Consider the following 15,920-nt stretch of genomic DNA (forward strand, 5'->3'; position numbering starts at 1 on the left):
GTGATTGGACAGCGGACTCTCTGCTCATGTCTCTCCATGTAGTATAGCGCTCGGACGGCACCGTCACGGCCGTCGGGAAATGTAGTCTTAGTGAATCCCAAACAATAAGCCACTGTGCTTAACGCACTACAACTCCCAGGGAATAAGCAGAAGTGGCACAGCCTACAGAATAGCTCCAAAAAATAATTCATTTATTTGAGCGGAGAGTTCAACTCTGTAACCACAGCTATGACAGAAGGAACGTGAGTAGATATATTTTTGTGGTTTCTGTCGCCTTAGTAACCTTTGTATCGTATTTTGCATAGGAAGCGACAGGAGGTCTTTAAGATTGTGTGAAATGTTTGCATTTATATGTATCTTCAAATTAAAAAAGATGTAACGTTAGAAACGTTGTTGCAAATCTTATATAGCTGTAAGTTTAGTAAGAGAAACACATTTTTAGCTGTGAGACCAATGAGGGAAAATAAGATAAGTAGGACCCTTAAGGTATTAAAACTGTTATTATTCTGTTTGTTTGAATAAATGGTATAATGGTAAATGCATGAATTAACCCTTCTGACAAAATCAACAAACGTTTATCATTTCATTATAAGCTCCACGGGTTTTAAGATGCAATATATTTCACATTTATTAATAGCAGTTATTGTTTCATCCCTTTCTTAATATCTTAACGATTTCACAAAGGATTTCATGGGCTCTTCTGCCATTTTACTTTACATTCTGTAGTGTAGAAAGACTAGCATTCTATTTTTAATACAAAATATAAATAAAAAATCTAGCTGTATAAGGAAAGTTTTACAAGAGCTACATCATAAAAATTCTTACTGTGGCTACCAGGCACTTACGGAGGCGAGGAGGCCCATACAAGACTGAGCCAGCCACAGACCTGAGCCGCTGGAGGCTGACCAGTGTGGAGGGCAGGCAGACCTGGCGCTATGTGGAAGAGCAGGACTCCCCGGACAGAGAGCAGACCATGCTGGAAGCTCACACTCTAGGCTTGGACACGGTGGGTTTTCTCTTGGTTTCCTTTCTTTCATCAACAATTTTCTTTCAAAGTCAAAAATTATTTTGTTTATGAAGATAGAGGGGACATGAATATACAGAGGGACACTTGAATCGCGTGGTCGCGTGTGGTCTGCTTAAAAGGATGCTAGTCATAGTAAAGTTCTTGGTCAATATTCACTTTGCTGTTTACTGTAGATACCAACAGTATATTGTATGTAGATATCAATAGATCATTTCATATGCCACTTTATTATTTAATGCACCATGGGACAAAAGAAGAGTCAATAATAGTCGCATCTACTGGAATAGTTAAAGATGTCAGATTCAGTCCTGGAGGGGACCTATAATAATAAAAGGTTAGGAACTGATAAACTACCTAAAATAATATGCAAAAATTGTAAGAGATCTGCATTTTTTGGTCAAAGTACAGTTTTCCATAGAATAATATAGAAATGTAACTCTTGTATTTAAATATTGAATAATAGTATCATATTCATATTTCTAATTCCTGACTAAATCTACAGAGCAGGTTTGTGGCTGGTTCCCCAGCAGCACACACCGCAGTGGAGGCTGCTCTGAAAGGCATGAAGTTCTACAGCTGTCTCCAGGCTGAGGACGGTCACTGGGCAGGGGATTATGGTGGACCTCTCTTCCTGCTGCCAGGTAAGACACCTCATCCTCCCTATTGCCCTCAAGTTTGAACCTGAAATGTCAGGCTACTGTACATTTTTTCATCTTTCATGTAAATAGTACAGTTTGTTTAAATTTACTCTCTAGAATTTGGCACCTTCTAGTACGGTTGCTGGTTATAACACCAATTGACATGAGATCTGAAACTTTCATAAAAAGAAAAAACCTCATGTCACTTCACAGAGCTTTCAGTTTATAAAGTCCCAACATTTCTGCTCAAAAGCTGTTGGTCTCATATCGACAGTCCAAGACAGTTCATTGTCTTATAAGCTATAGCCAATCATTTCTGTCCTTTTGCTAAATCTATTACTGTTACAGTGATACTATGTGGTGATAGAGGCTGTTGAAATGGACTAAAACAAATATATCTGTTTTACATGCACATGCCTCTGTGTATGTCTGGGTATCTGATTGTACCTGTGTGTGCTTCCAAGGTCTCTTGATCACATGCCATCTGACTAAAATCCCCCTGCCTGAGGCCTGGAAGAAGGAGATGGTGAGGTACCTGCGCTCCGTTCAGTTGCCAGATGGAGGCTGGGGTCTGTAAGTCCACACATACCATTAATGCTTTTCTACTAGGGGGCAACTGTGGCTCAGGGTGTAGAGCTGCCCTCAACCAATGGCAGGGTTGACTTGTTCTGTTGCATGTTAATGTTTACTTGACTAAGAAAGTAAACCCCTAATTAGTTGCTCCTAGTGAGTGCAGGCCACTCGATGGTACATTGTATATGTTCAGACCATTTAGTGTACTGATTTCATCTTTCTGGTATTTTCAAGTAAGATCACTAAATGGTAGTAGAATATAATGTACTGTTTCTTTGTTTGAAACTTTAACATAATTTTGAACATAAAGTGTCATCTCATCCCAAAACATAAAGACCATATAAACTTTAGTAAAACTAAATATTGTGATACAAGTATCTACATTTAACAAGGTATTAAGCTGTCATGGGAAGACTGGTGTAGAAGTTACACAGTGTCAAACTGTCTGGAATACAGATTATTGCATAACAGTGGGTGTATGTCTTGTTTTTCTGCAGACATGTTGAAGATAAGTCTACCGTCTTCGGCACAGCACTGAGTTACGCCTCATTAAGGATCCTGGGACTAGAGCCCGATGATCCAGATATGGTTCGAGCCAGGAACAACCTGTACAACAAAGGTTAGAAGGAAGAAGTTGAAAGGATACTAAGAAGCACAAAGATGTGTGATGCTTTATTATTAAAACCACCATCAGTCACATACATTCATACACACACTTATTATGTATTACTAATCTGTTTCTCCCTAATTTTGTTCAGGTGGTGCACTGGGGATTCCTTCCTGGGGTAAATTCTGGCTGGCCATTTTAAATGTCTACAGCTGGGACGGACTGAACACGCTTCTGCCTGAGATGTGGTAACCTTGATGCTCAAGCAAACCCCCTTGTGTTCTCTTCTAGCCATCAGCCATGCTTTAAATACAATGGAAAAACTTCAGGATGTTAGCTGGGTTTAGAGAAACCATGATTAAGTTGTAGTTGTTGTCAAGCAGACCGAACAGAACAGGGTGCAGTTTTTGCAACTCTAAAAGTTATTATCACTGAGACATTGTTTTATTTTGTGTGAATTCAGGGCTGATGTTTTTCGTTTTGTATGCTCCAGGCTGTTCCCAAGTTGGATGCCGGCCCACCCCTCCACATTATGGTGCCACTGTCGCCAGGTCTACCTCCCCATGAGCTACTGCTATGCTGTGAGACTGAAAGCTGAGGAAGACTCATTGATCCTCAGCCTCAGACAGGTGCTAATGCTAACGTAGCACACATGGGGGCAGCATACACAGTATATTCCAACCAGTACTCAATGATATATCTCAGCACCATGCACTAACATGGGAAGTGACAGACTGATGAGGTCAGTGTCAAAAACTGCAGAATCAGAGCTGATTTTCCTTGTTAGTGCTTTTAGGCAGCATTATCCTGAGCATTTCACGTGTTTTATGTTGCTACCAGTGAATCAGTGAAAATCCATTAAGACACTGATAATTTTGCCATAAAATGCATGTTTACATCCAGTTTTGTTTTGCTCTTTGTTTTACAGGAGCTTTATGTGCAGGACTATGGCACCATAAACTGGCCTGCTCAGAGGAACAATGTGGCAGCATGTGACATGTACACACCTCACAGCACTCTGCTCACCATTGCCTACAGTAAGCACACAGCACTCTGGGCACCATGATAACTAATGCAAGTTGTCTACCATGAAATCAGGAGCATGTAGTGATGATAGGCAAGAAATGTCAAAGCATAATTTCAGTCATTTTCTGAATTATTGGTATTGTCATCAATTACCATAGACATGCTAAAACCAGCATTTGGTTGTCTCTCATGTTTGGTGTCTTCTCCCTGAATAAGTTGGTTCACCTGTGTTGTAAACATTGCACATGGGCAATTGTCTTAGTGGTGCTTGTGGACAATACCATTAATTGAGGAAATAACCAAAAATATAATTTGTTTTATAGAATAAAACCACACAATGCACATTTGAAGTTATCAGGAGTAACTCTGGAGTTATGCTTATGCTACAATAGGAAGAAGTGTTTTCTGCATTTGTGTCCCCTAACTGTGTGACTCCGTTCCTGTCCTGTCCGGCAGTGGTGTTAAACGTGTATGAAGCCTACCACAGCACCACAATAAGAGACAAGGCTGTCAAAGAGCTGTATGAGCACATCCAGGCTGATGACCGCTTCACTAAATGCATCAGCATTGGACCGGTAACCAAACACAGATGCACAAAGCAAAGAACATTTACATTTACATGGGTGTTTCTACAGACTGTGTATACACATCAGATTGTATAGAGTTTAGATTAGGTTTGGAAAATACTACCGTTCAACTTACTTAACGTTTTAAAATAGGTTTTTTTTAATCGTGCTTTTTCAAATGTTACCCTAAACAGGGAATCGGGCACATAGCACAGAATATTAATATTAAAGTAGGCTGTCATCCGTCAAATAATCCTGGTCTTTCTCCTTAGATCTCCAAGACTATCAATATGCTGGTTCGCTGGTATGTAGACGGTCCCTCTTCTCCAGTCTTTCAGGAGCACGTGTCCAGGATCCCAGACTACCTGTGGTCAGTCAACATGTCTCTAACGAGTCAAACAAATCTAACAAAGCTCTGAACTTTCACTGCTGCATTAGGTGTTCAGGAAAAGCACAGAATGTCTTTATTTGGTAGTACTATAAGAAAGTATACAGCTGATAAACTAAGCTCCCTTTGTTTCAGGCTGGGATTGGATGGCATGAAAATGCAGGTGAGAATGATCCCTCTTTAAATATTGTCCTACAAAGAAGTATAAGACTGCTCAGTAAATTAAAATGTAACCTAATCATTTCACACTTAACCACTTTATCCCCTTGTTCTCATCACAGGGGACCAATGGATCTCAGCTCTGGGATACTTGCTTTGCTGTACAGGCTTTTCTTGAGGTAATGAAAACCTGGCCAGTGTCAGCACATAGCTTCAAAAACACAGGTGCCATGTGCTTACATTTATGTGGCTGTGTCCTCTTTTCTGACAGAGGTGCTTAAGCAGAACATATTACTTTCGACACAGTTTATCATCATTGACAAAATATGAGGCAAGGTCAGGTATAACAGTATGTCAACAGTGGAACTACGTTAAAGTTTTACGTTCGGAAGAGAAACATTTCTTCAGATAGACCGTGGACCTGGCTGCAAATACATTACGTGTCGTAGTACACTTTGTATGTATAATGACAAATAAAGCACTTTACCTTTATTAGCAAAGCGTGCAACATGTGTTATCAACTATATCAGACGTGACCTAAAGATGTGTTGCTGTGAGTACTGTGCCACAGAATCCAAAGTGAAATATATCCTTTGGCTGATTACTTTAAGTAGTTTGTTGTGTTCGTTTAGGCAGGAGCCCACAATAACCCTGGACTGGCCAAGTGCCTCCAAGATGCCCATCAGTTCCTCAGAATCACTCAGGTACGACGAGCACGCGTTTCACCCTCTGATAGTGATAGTGACTATACTGGCTGGTAACACGCCTCCTGCACCATATTTGCATTTATTTGTGTCAGTTAAGGAAACCAAATAACATAAAAGAGTCTTTTGTATTCAAAAAACAAAAAAAGGTATGAATAATTATTCTATAGAATTCCATATTCCATTCACTACCAACAACATTCCGATATGTCAGGTGATTATAATACAAATACAAACAGGCCATGTAAAAAATTAGTAGAGTTCTAGAGCAATATCCCATAGACAGATTAAACAAAGTCCAACTTGTACTAGAAAAAGAGGAACGTTGGGAATCTGGTGACAGCATCTGGTGGCATCTGTGAGTTTCAGACTTCAGGCAGTTGCTGGCTGTACACAACCAGGTATTAAAAGTGACAATTTGATTCATGATTATCATAGTGTATTAACATATTTTCTAAAATGGGTGGTCTATGGTTGTAAATTCCACCATGTTCATCCAAAACCCTTACATTTATGCTGACAATCTACATTTTAAACCGATATTTGCTGTTTAATTTCAGATTCACTGTGGTGGGGAACTGAACCAAAATGATGATGTCACTGTCCAGATGTGAATGTATGCTTAACCAGTTTTTTTCTTTCTGAACAGATTCCTGACAATCCTGCTGAATACCAGAAATACTACAGACAGATGAACAAGGTAAAACTAAAGTCCCATAAGAGTCACTTCGTCTTAGTCTTTAATAAATAAAATAAAATAAAAACAAAGAGAAGCTCTTTTTTTTTTACTCTAATTCCTCCAAAAATTGCAAGGAGGCAAAATTGTCTAAAAAAAATATCTGCCTGTGCTTTTATTTTTTCAGGGGGGGTTCCCTTTCAGCACTCGTGACTGTGGTTGGATTGTGGCTGACTGCACAGCAGAGGGCCTAAAGACAGTGATGCTGCTGCAGGAGCTCTGTCCTTCCATCCACCAGCCTATCAAGCCTGAGCACCTGTACAATGCTGTCAATGTGGTGAGTCGCAGACAAAAAGATTAATTTACTGTTCATGCGTTTCATAGTCCAATGAGTTTCAATTCTTTTTTATATCATAAGCCCAGAAACAGTACATTTACCAGCGTATTTGACCATTTTACTAACATTTTACTGGAAGTGGTTTAAAGGAGTAGTATAACATTTGAGAAACATATATTTAAGTAGCAACATTGTGGGTTTTTTACCACTTATGGAATCTCTGCAGCTTCTGAGCATGAGAAACTCAGATGGTGGATTTGCCACATATGAAACTAAGAGAGGTGGGAAACTCCTGGAGCTACTCAACCCTTCTGAGGTTTTTGGTGAGTCTGTTTTAGCGCCTTGACAAACACAAATTCCATGTATCTCACTACCAGATAAGTTGAGTCTTAAAGCATTGGTGGATGTAATATATCTAAAAATAACTGAAAGGCATGACATACAAAGTCACAGGATGAAAGTTGGTGGCTGGTTTAACAGTCCTGAATTCATCTCCTAGTGCTGCCAAGAGGAATGTTTGTGTGATTCAACATGCAAATATGAAAAAGAGAAACAAGGAGCCAAATATAAATATGGGTAAAGGGAAAACATTCTACATATCGGGATTTGGTCTAATTAAGATGCAGTACGTGGTGAGAAATATGATGTACATGAGAAATACGGTTCTCTCTTTCTCTCTCTGTCTCTCATGCACACACACACATAGGTGACATCATGATAGATTATACCTATGTGGAGTGTACCTCTGCTGTAATGCAGGCTCTGAGGCACTTTCAGAAGGCCCACCCTGAGCACCGCACCCAGGAAATAAGGTAAAACTACACAATACATATGCACATTTGGAGGCATAGCAGTTTCAATTACTGAATGAGGCAGAAATACCAGCAGAGGATTCAATAAAACAAACTAAAGCTTTTAAAATAAGCTGCCTTTCTCTGCATGTGATAAAAGTTCTTTGAGCGCACACTTCTGGATGAATGAAAACCATTTATAATTGCTGCTCTACAAGACGTGTGTCTGGTGCAGCAATCCACAAAAGAAAGAGATGCCTCCCTAAACCATTTCCCAGTTCTTGTTGAGGTCTAGGAGAACACTCAGGAAGATATAGACAAAGGCTGTAAAACAGTTCACTCTGTCTTCTTCAGGTCCACTTTGAGAGAAGGACTGGAGTACTGCAGGAAGGTGCAGAGGCCTGACGGGTCCTGGGAGGGGTGAGCCTCCACATGTGATTATACGACGTGATGTCCTACTTAATATCAGGTCATACTCAAGCTGATTTGCTTATGCTCAGGTCCTGGGGAGTGTGCTTTACATATGGAGTCTGGTTTGGCCTTGAAGCCTTTGCTTGTATGGGTCACGTCTATGAGGACGAGTAAGAGTTCACAACAGCGATCACTGATATTTCACATGTAGCACAATAAGCAACATGAGAGACTCATGAACTCCAGGTCTAGATACTCAGTGACTCTGTTGTGTTATGTGTTTACCAGGGAGGTGTGTATAGAGGTGCAGAAAGCCTGTCAGTTCCTGTTGGATCTCCAGATGCCAGATGGAGGCTGGGGGGAGGACTTTGAGTCGTGTGAGCAGCGGTGCTACGTCCAGAGCAGCAACTCTCAGATCCACAACACCTGCTGGGCTTTGTTAGGCCTCATGGCCGTCAGGTAAAATAGCCCTCAGCCCAGAGATGTGCTGTTATTGCTGGGGTCTGTATCAGTAAAATCTCTCCTGTGCATAACCAGGCATCCTGACACACACGCCATTGAGAGGGGGGTACAGCTGCTGATTGACAAGCAGATGCCCAACGGAGACTGGCCACAGGTGAGTGTCTGCACTAAAATTATTTTTATAATTAAATGATGAATACTTTTTTATTATGTTGCTCTTTCTGTTTGTTACGGGTTAGTCTACGATATTAAACAAATATTAAACATCTCATGGGCTTTTAAAATGTTATGTGACATGTTTCCACCTCACCAGGAGAATATTGCAGGCGTGTTCAACAAGAGCTGCGCTATCAGCTACACCTCCTACAGAAATGTATTTCCAGTCTGGACCCTCGGTCGCTTCTCCAAACTTTACCCCAGCAGTCCACTAGCCGGGAAGGTGAAGCTGTGAGGATCTAAGAAAAGTCGTTAGACTGTGTACCAGAATGACTAAACACTAAAACTAAACACAACATTTAGGCCGTACTATGTCACTGAAGTAACTGATAATGTATTGCAGTCAGCTCACAAACAATGGATCAGTTCTGTGTGTGTGTCCTGTTTCTGAGAGCCTGACCTGTTGACCAGCAGTACTCTTTACAAATTGGTGGATAAGCTGCTGCTATGCCCGTAAATATGCTCCAGTTTAAGTGTAAGAAAGGACCAACCCTACCATTTCCATTTAGAATTAAGAATTTTTCTATTGCATTAATCTGATTAGCTCCTTCAATCATGGCACCTCTTGGTTTACTGCACATTCCTTTGTGATTAGTCAAATATCCAAAGCAAATCGCATATGGAAAGTGCAGATTTTTTCTCTATTTGGTAAAAGAATTCCTCAGAAGATGCGAAATTTATGAGTATTTTTACGCACAGAAAATGGAGCCTTGATCAGAAAACACTGGCCTTTCAAACACATAGTACAGTCCCTTTTAATAAAACAACAAAGTTATTCCATATGTTTTTGCTGTATACAGAAGATTGTATTTAGACATCTATATGTTACAAAAATAGAATAGCTTCTTTAGTATCAGGTCACCCAATTTTCCATCCATCAATTATCTTTAACTGCTTATCTAGTTAAGGGTCGCGCTGGGCTGGAGCCTATCCCAGCTACCAATGGGCGGGAGGCTGGGTACACACTGGACAGGTCTCCAGTCTATTTCAGGAACAACACAGAGAGACATACACAGACAGACAAGACAGTCATTCACACCCACGGACAATTTTTAGAGTCACCAATTAACCTAAACATGCATGGGTTTGGACTGTGGAAGGAGTCAGTGTACCCAGAGGAAACCCACACAAGCACGGGGAGGACATGCAAACTCCACACAGAAAGGATTCAAACTGGAGACCTTCTAGCTGTGAGACAGCATCACTGTGCTGCCTCGCCCAGATTTTATCTCTTTGAAATGTGTTGGAAAATGTGACGTGACTGACAGGATTTTCCATGTGGGCCTGAGTTTCAATTATGTTGCTCTGTAAAGACTCTGTTACATATGATGATTCAACATGAAAAACTGAGCTGTCTATGGGGGAAAATGTTTAACATCTGTAAATAAGAATAAAGAAAATTAAGATGAATAAAATGAAGTATGCAATGAAATGAATTTTTGAACAGCGATGATAAGATGGCGATAATAAGGAGTGGGTTGGGACCATGGGGGTCAACTGTGTTTAATGAGCAAGGGCTGACATGGAGAATGCTCCCAGCCTGCACACTTCTTTTTTTGGTAATTTTGTGTCTACGTGTATTTCTGCTCATTGTGTTTATTTTTGATCATTTTTGCTCTTTTTCTGGTATCATTGTGTATCTTCGTACTTGATAAATTTCAAATGTTGTGAGACCCTCGATGGTCGTTTACGTATGTTTTAACAGAGCTCTGTAACTTTCTAACAAGAAATATTAACATGCTTCTTTCAGAGGCTCTGGTCCACTGACCTCTTGGGCCCCTGGGTCTGTGTCTGGTGACCTGTTCAGTAATCCATCCATGTCTCAGCTTGTGTCTTTAGATATTCATCCCAGAATTTCGTAATATGGTGTCTTTCATTGGTTAATAGTATTGCAGTAGTCATACTGTTAGATATAGCTTTGCCTTTATGCAGTCAGGTGAGACAAGGCTTTGTGATTTGTCTCAAATTACTTAATATAATCCTTCCTATTTGCATTACCTACCGGACAACATTTAACAGCTGTCACCGTGTGTTGTCCTGGGGTTGTAGTTCTTTCATTCCTTTTGTCTTCCTGTTGCTGGCTGTTTTTATAGTGCATGGTGTATATTTTAGCTATTTAGCAGCCAGGCATTTCTCCTCTGGCCTGGTAATGACAGGGGTTTTGTTTAAGGACCCAAGTGACCCAATTCAAGAGTGAAGAGATCTAAAGAAAATAATTGCAACAGAAACAGGATACACACATAAGGGGGGTGTCGGGTAGCTCAATAGAAAAAGTAAATGAGTGCGCAAGACAATGATCTGGACAAGTATAAATACTTAACCAAAAGGGAGGTGTGCAAAGAACAACCAGGGCCGAGTCTAACTGTTAAACCAAAATGGACTCACCTAGAGGGACAGATCAGAATCACTAAACAACATAATAAACCATAATAAACTTACTGAGACGGTAGACAGCCCACAATTTACCTAATGATGGTTGGAATCACCTTTAAAGATAAGGGATGGATGGATAGCTGATTGGAAATAACATCAGATTAAGTGACAGTTGTTAGGTCTTAAAAAGAAGATACTGTATCTTTGTTGATATTCCTGCAGGGACTTTCTTCAAAAGAGAACATGGAGGTTTTCAGACTGTATGCAGGCTTCGCTCTCTCTGTCTCTTCACACTTTACTGTCTCTTTCACACCCACACATTCTGTGAACAGGACAAAAGGACTAAAGATGAAGCCATTCAGCCTTGGGCTACATCTACACATGGTCACAAGTAGACATTTTACAAATAACTTTGGAAAATGTGATTACACCATCTATGAATGCAGTGTTGTTTTCGTACACATGACTAAATGTGCATGTGATACATGGTACTGATTAAACCCTCACAACAAAAGTTCAGATTGGCTTTTAAATGCAGTGAAGTGTTTCAGGTTCAGGTGGGGCTGCACGTGGATCATTTCAGCCCTAACTTTTCTCCCCGTGTTCTTTGGACATTTATTCTGGAAAGATTCGGTCTCTGTTGCAAGTATTGCTTTTAGCCTATTTCTTGATTTTTAAAGTGAGACCAAAACACACCAAAGCCATATGGTATGTAAAAACTTAGTGACAAGGTGTTTAGTCCCCGCCTCTGAGGAAGAGCCCTGGATGGTTCCTGTCCAACCTGTTTGTTGTGTGTGAGGTGCGGCTTCCTATAAAGGCAGAGCTACATGACTGTTGTGTCTGTAGATCTTCGCTTCACCACACAGTAGGTTTACAAGGTGTGTGTGTGTGTGTGTTTGTGCATTTGAGTGTGTGTGTGCGTGTGTGTGTCGGTGCGAGTGAGGGACAGAGTGTGTGTGCACTTTTCTTTGTAATTTTAGTTCCCTACCATTGTTGGGATGTACCATGTAAGACCATTTGGGTCAGAACATCAAAACACTGTTTAAAGACTTGATTTTAGGATTAAAATCTGATTCTGGTTCTGCAGTATTTTAAATTTATCAGTAGTAGAGTAGAACCTCTGTCATGTGAGAAACAAATTGGATGATGCAACACAGTTGACCTGCTCTACCTGTTTGACTAGATTTAACAGTACATTTGTCCACAGTGGACAGCAGGTCTTCGTATGACTGTTCATTTCGTGTATTCAAGCAAGTGGTTTCTCTCACTTTCAGGGTTTGGATCAGGAACGTTGAAATGTACGGTCAAAATCCAGGTAAATTGTTCGCTAGTTTCATTTATCCTCTCACTAAAACCATCTCTCTGTTGTTTTTGTCAAATGTTCTTTATTTAGATTTAAATGAATCATAAATCATAAAATTCATAAATTGGCATCAAGTCAGCCCTTGCTCTTCTCTTTAACTAGGAAACCATTATCCTCCTGGGTACAGTCCCCAGCCAGTGCCAGGAGGATACCCTCAATGTCCACCCGGCTCCATCCCACCACAACCTTACCCTCCCCAGCCTTATAATCAGCCTGGTTACAATCCTGCAGTCCCACCTCATGGACATTATGGAGGCCCTGGACCCTATGGAGGCCCTGGACCCTATGGAGCCCCTGGACCCTATGGAGGCCCTGGACCCTATGGAGGCCCTTGCCAAGTTCCTGGGCAAGGACTAGGTCCCTATGGCCATGGTCCCCATGGACACGGTCCTCATGGACACGGCCCCCATGGTCATGGTCCCCATGGACACGGTCCCCATGGACACGGTCACCATGGTCATGGACCCCATGGTCATCACGGATTTGGCCATCGCCACAAACACAAGCATGGTCACATGCATTTCAAATGCCACAAGAAAGGAAAACATTCTCATGGGGTAAGATTCACTCAACACTGTAAAGTACAAAGCGATGGATTCTTCTTATTTTGATCATGCTGAGATTTATTCTTCTTACTGACTCACAATTTAATTTGTTCTGCAGTTTTGGTCCTTGTAAGATACCGAGTTACTTATTTCCATGGCAGCTGCTGTTAAAAATAATGGTGCTCAGCTAATGACTGTTCCTACAGCTCTACAGAGCCTCAGTTTCTCCTGGATCATTGTTTTGGTTTTCAGAACTGCTGTTCTAATGTAGTTCTATTCAGCATCATAACCCTTTTCAACCAGCAGGCACTTTTTTCAGTCTAAAACCATATGGATGCTCTCTGTTCAGCGCCACAGGTATTTCCCTCCTGACTTGTTAAAGACCACAAACAGAGCCAAAGAGGGCTGAAATATTGGAAACTCTAAAGTTTTTCCGTGTCCGTGACACTAGAAAACTTCTCCCATGAGCACTACCTGCACAGTATTTCGTCATTGGTCTATTGTGAAGTCTGCTGTAAACATGACATGGCTGCAATACTTAGACATGACTTCATATTGTTTCGCAGAGCACCTTGAGCCTTAAGCTGTGTAATCAAACAGCTAATTTAAAGCAAAAACAGCAACTTGAAAGTATCTCAATATTTTGGCCAGTGAAAATGTTGAGTGGTTATTAAGTTTGTAAAACTACTGGGGAGCAGAAAAGTTAGTGTCAGGTCCTGGTGTCCAGATAGATAAATCATTATTAGAAACAGTAATGAAACAGAATTATTACTGATGACGCTTTAATATAGTTCATTCAAAGTATGATGAATTCACATTAACTCTAAAGTAGTGAATACCCGATAGACAGATTCAAACTAAATGAAATGTTTTTGTTTCTCCTTCCCTGCAGCACTCCAGCAGCTCCTGCAGCAGCGACTCTGACTAAATGAGGATGTGGAAAAAAAGGGGGCTACCACCTGGCCCCCGTCATTCTCCTACTTATAATTGTTATCACATTATTCATCAAACCATCTGTATGCTTTTGAAAATGACTGTAAATACTCTGCTTGAATGAATTCTCTCTTCAAAGCTTCAGACATTCTCTCCTGGGGACATTTCACTGTGCTGTGTGTGTAAAAGTCGATTTGAATGGCAAAATGATTCAAACAAAGACTTTTTCATCATCAACATATTATTTCATGCAATACAAAGTTCCTTCTTTAGAAATTATTTATTACTTAGTAGTTATTTAATTTATCAAGAGGGATGCAAACTTTTGAACTAATTTTATTTGTAACATTTTGTTTATACTCTCCCTCCTCCATTTTTTTTATATATTTGTACTAGTCTAATGGGCATTTTTATTGTGCTGGGTTTTGAGTTGGGTTTGCATCCCCCTACATTCAGTTTCAATGTAAGGAGATACAAACTTAACTCTAACTCTTCCAGCTCTATTTGCATTAAATAATATGTTGATGAAAAAAATTCTTGTTTGCCACCCAATTGTATTTTGTTGCATTGTTCTGGTGGAGTTTCTGTTTATATTGTTTCTTTTGTAAAAAAGTGAAACAACTCTGGGTAAAATCTCAATTATAGATGTAGGGGAAGGGTTGGTATGGTTGGAGGTGATGTTTGGATTTGACCACATAAAATCAAAAGCCTGTAACTCATGCAGTACGAGCCTGTGATGCTATAAGTTTTCTGAAATTCCTGTCCTTGTTGCTCAACTGGTGTCGTAGGATCACAAAGACATAAAGATTTAAAACATCTCAACTGTATGTTTGCACATGTCACAAGAGAATAAAACATTTGAACAAACCTGCCTCTGTTGGTGAGCATTGCTTCTATCTTCCATCTTCTATCTGCTTCTATCGTCATGGACGTCTGGTCCATAAGAATTTGGACAGTGACATAGCTTTCATCATCATGGCTCTGTGTGCCACTTGCAGGACCCTTGAGGTGTTTGTCCTTGTTGGTGCTCAGTGTGATGATCTTAATGCATGACTGTTAACAGCCCAACTAGACCATAGTTTCTGTGTAAACACTCTGTGTTCTCATTGTTGATGGAGCAGTTGTGTTGGCTGGAGATGATACTGGAAAAAATGTATTTATAACCCAAATAGGGGCTTTAGGTTTTAACATGTCAGACAATTGCCTGACAATTGTATTCCCCTCTGCAATAGGTTCCATTTTCTATAATGGTATTTACCCACATAATGTGTTTATGTTCGTGGTAATGCTTGAGCTGTAAATGTATTTATTCTGACTTTACTATCAGAATTTTCCAGCTTTCTTCTCAGAATTTCATTCCAAGAATTTATTTATTTATTTTGAAAAAACATTCACACTTTATTCTAAGGATCTCCTTAATTTATTATACAGTGCACTTTACTATCAGTTACTATCAGTAAAAGTCGTTGGGCATCACAGGGCCGCTCCAACAAACAGATATAACACAAAGGCAACACAATATCAAAAAGAAAAACAAACAACAAACGGATCATAAAAAACACCGTGTTCTGATTGAGCAGCAGCGCAGACTGATTCTTTAGGCTGTTCCGTTTAAATTGAGGAAGTATAAAGAACCTGTTACAGGGCAGAAGTGCGTGTTCTCCATTCAAGATGTAATGAAACACATACTTTGGGTGGGTCGGGTTGGCACTATGCATGGCAGCCAGCACCATTGGTGTGTGAATGTGTGTGTGAATGGGTGAATGAGAAGCAACACGCTTTACAAATGTCCATTTACCATTGGAAAATATAGTTTAAAGTTTCACAGACAGAACGTTAAACCCACTGAAGTAAAACAGAACACTCCGAAGACTATAAGAAAGTGTGCAGGTGTGTGTAAACGGTTAGTATATAATGTATGAAACCACCTTGGGAGTGTTGTGTAAAGATATACAGAAAGCTGCAGGAACAGGTAACTGCTGATGTTTAGCTGAGGATTTTCATTCACCTACAGGACATAACCTGTTAAACTAGTATTTGTGCTATCTCTGGTTTTAATCACAGTCTCAAGCATAATGCTGATAAGCTGAAAAATGATGGTGTGGATCTGTCACTGTCAGCCAGA

General features: G+C 40.2%; 1 protein-coding gene across 2 annotated transcripts; it reads left to right on the plus strand.

Moving 5' to 3' along the window:
- The first annotated feature begins 76 nt into the window (after window positions 1–76).
- Window positions 77–14,662, plus strand: lss (lanosterol synthase (2,3-oxidosqualene-lanosterol cyclase)). Of its 2 annotated transcripts, none has more exons than XM_067517016.1 (25): window positions 77–242; window positions 838–1,006; window positions 1,530–1,668; window positions 2,130–2,238; window positions 2,736–2,857; window positions 2,997–3,093; window positions 3,339–3,474; window positions 3,774–3,882; window positions 4,328–4,446; window positions 4,710–4,807; window positions 4,961–4,988; window positions 5,107–5,163; window positions 5,617–5,688; window positions 6,338–6,388; window positions 6,552–6,701; window positions 6,928–7,024; window positions 7,408–7,513; window positions 7,847–7,912; window positions 7,993–8,073; window positions 8,192–8,362; window positions 8,441–8,519; window positions 8,679–11,832; window positions 12,229–12,269; window positions 12,420–12,874; window positions 13,755–14,662. In XM_067517016.1, the coding sequence occupies exons 1-22, from the start codon at window positions 229–231 to the stop codon at window positions 8,814–8,816; spliced, it is 2,208 nt and encodes a 735-aa protein (XP_067373117.1). In that variant the 5' UTR covers window positions 77–228; the 3' UTR covers window positions 8,817–11,832; window positions 12,229–12,269; window positions 12,420–12,874; window positions 13,755–14,662. The 2 variants fall into 2 exon arrangements, with proteins under 2 accessions (XP_067373117.1, XP_067373118.1); XM_067517017.1 differs by having other exon boundaries at window positions 8,679–11,819.
- The last annotated feature ends 1,258 nt before the right edge of the window (window positions 14,663–15,920 follow it).

Source organism: Channa argus, chromosome 9 (assembly GCF_033026475.1).
Source record: "Channa argus isolate prfri chromosome 9, Channa argus male v1.0, whole genome shotgun sequence".
Classification (NCBI taxonomy): Eukaryota; Metazoa; Chordata; class Actinopteri; order Anabantiformes; family Channidae; genus Channa; species Channa argus.

Excerpts from the sequence above, each read along its gene's own strand:
- lss (XM_067517016.1), top strand. Across the intron at positions 3,094-3,338 it reads ACGCTTCTGCCTGAGATGTG|GCTGTTCCCAAGTTGGATGC; the intron begins GTAACCTTGATG and ends TGTATGCTCCAG. Across the intron at positions 8,074-8,191 it reads GGTCACGTCTATGAGGACGA|GGAGGTGTGTATAGAGGTGC; the intron begins GTAAGAGTTCAC and ends TGTGTTTACCAG.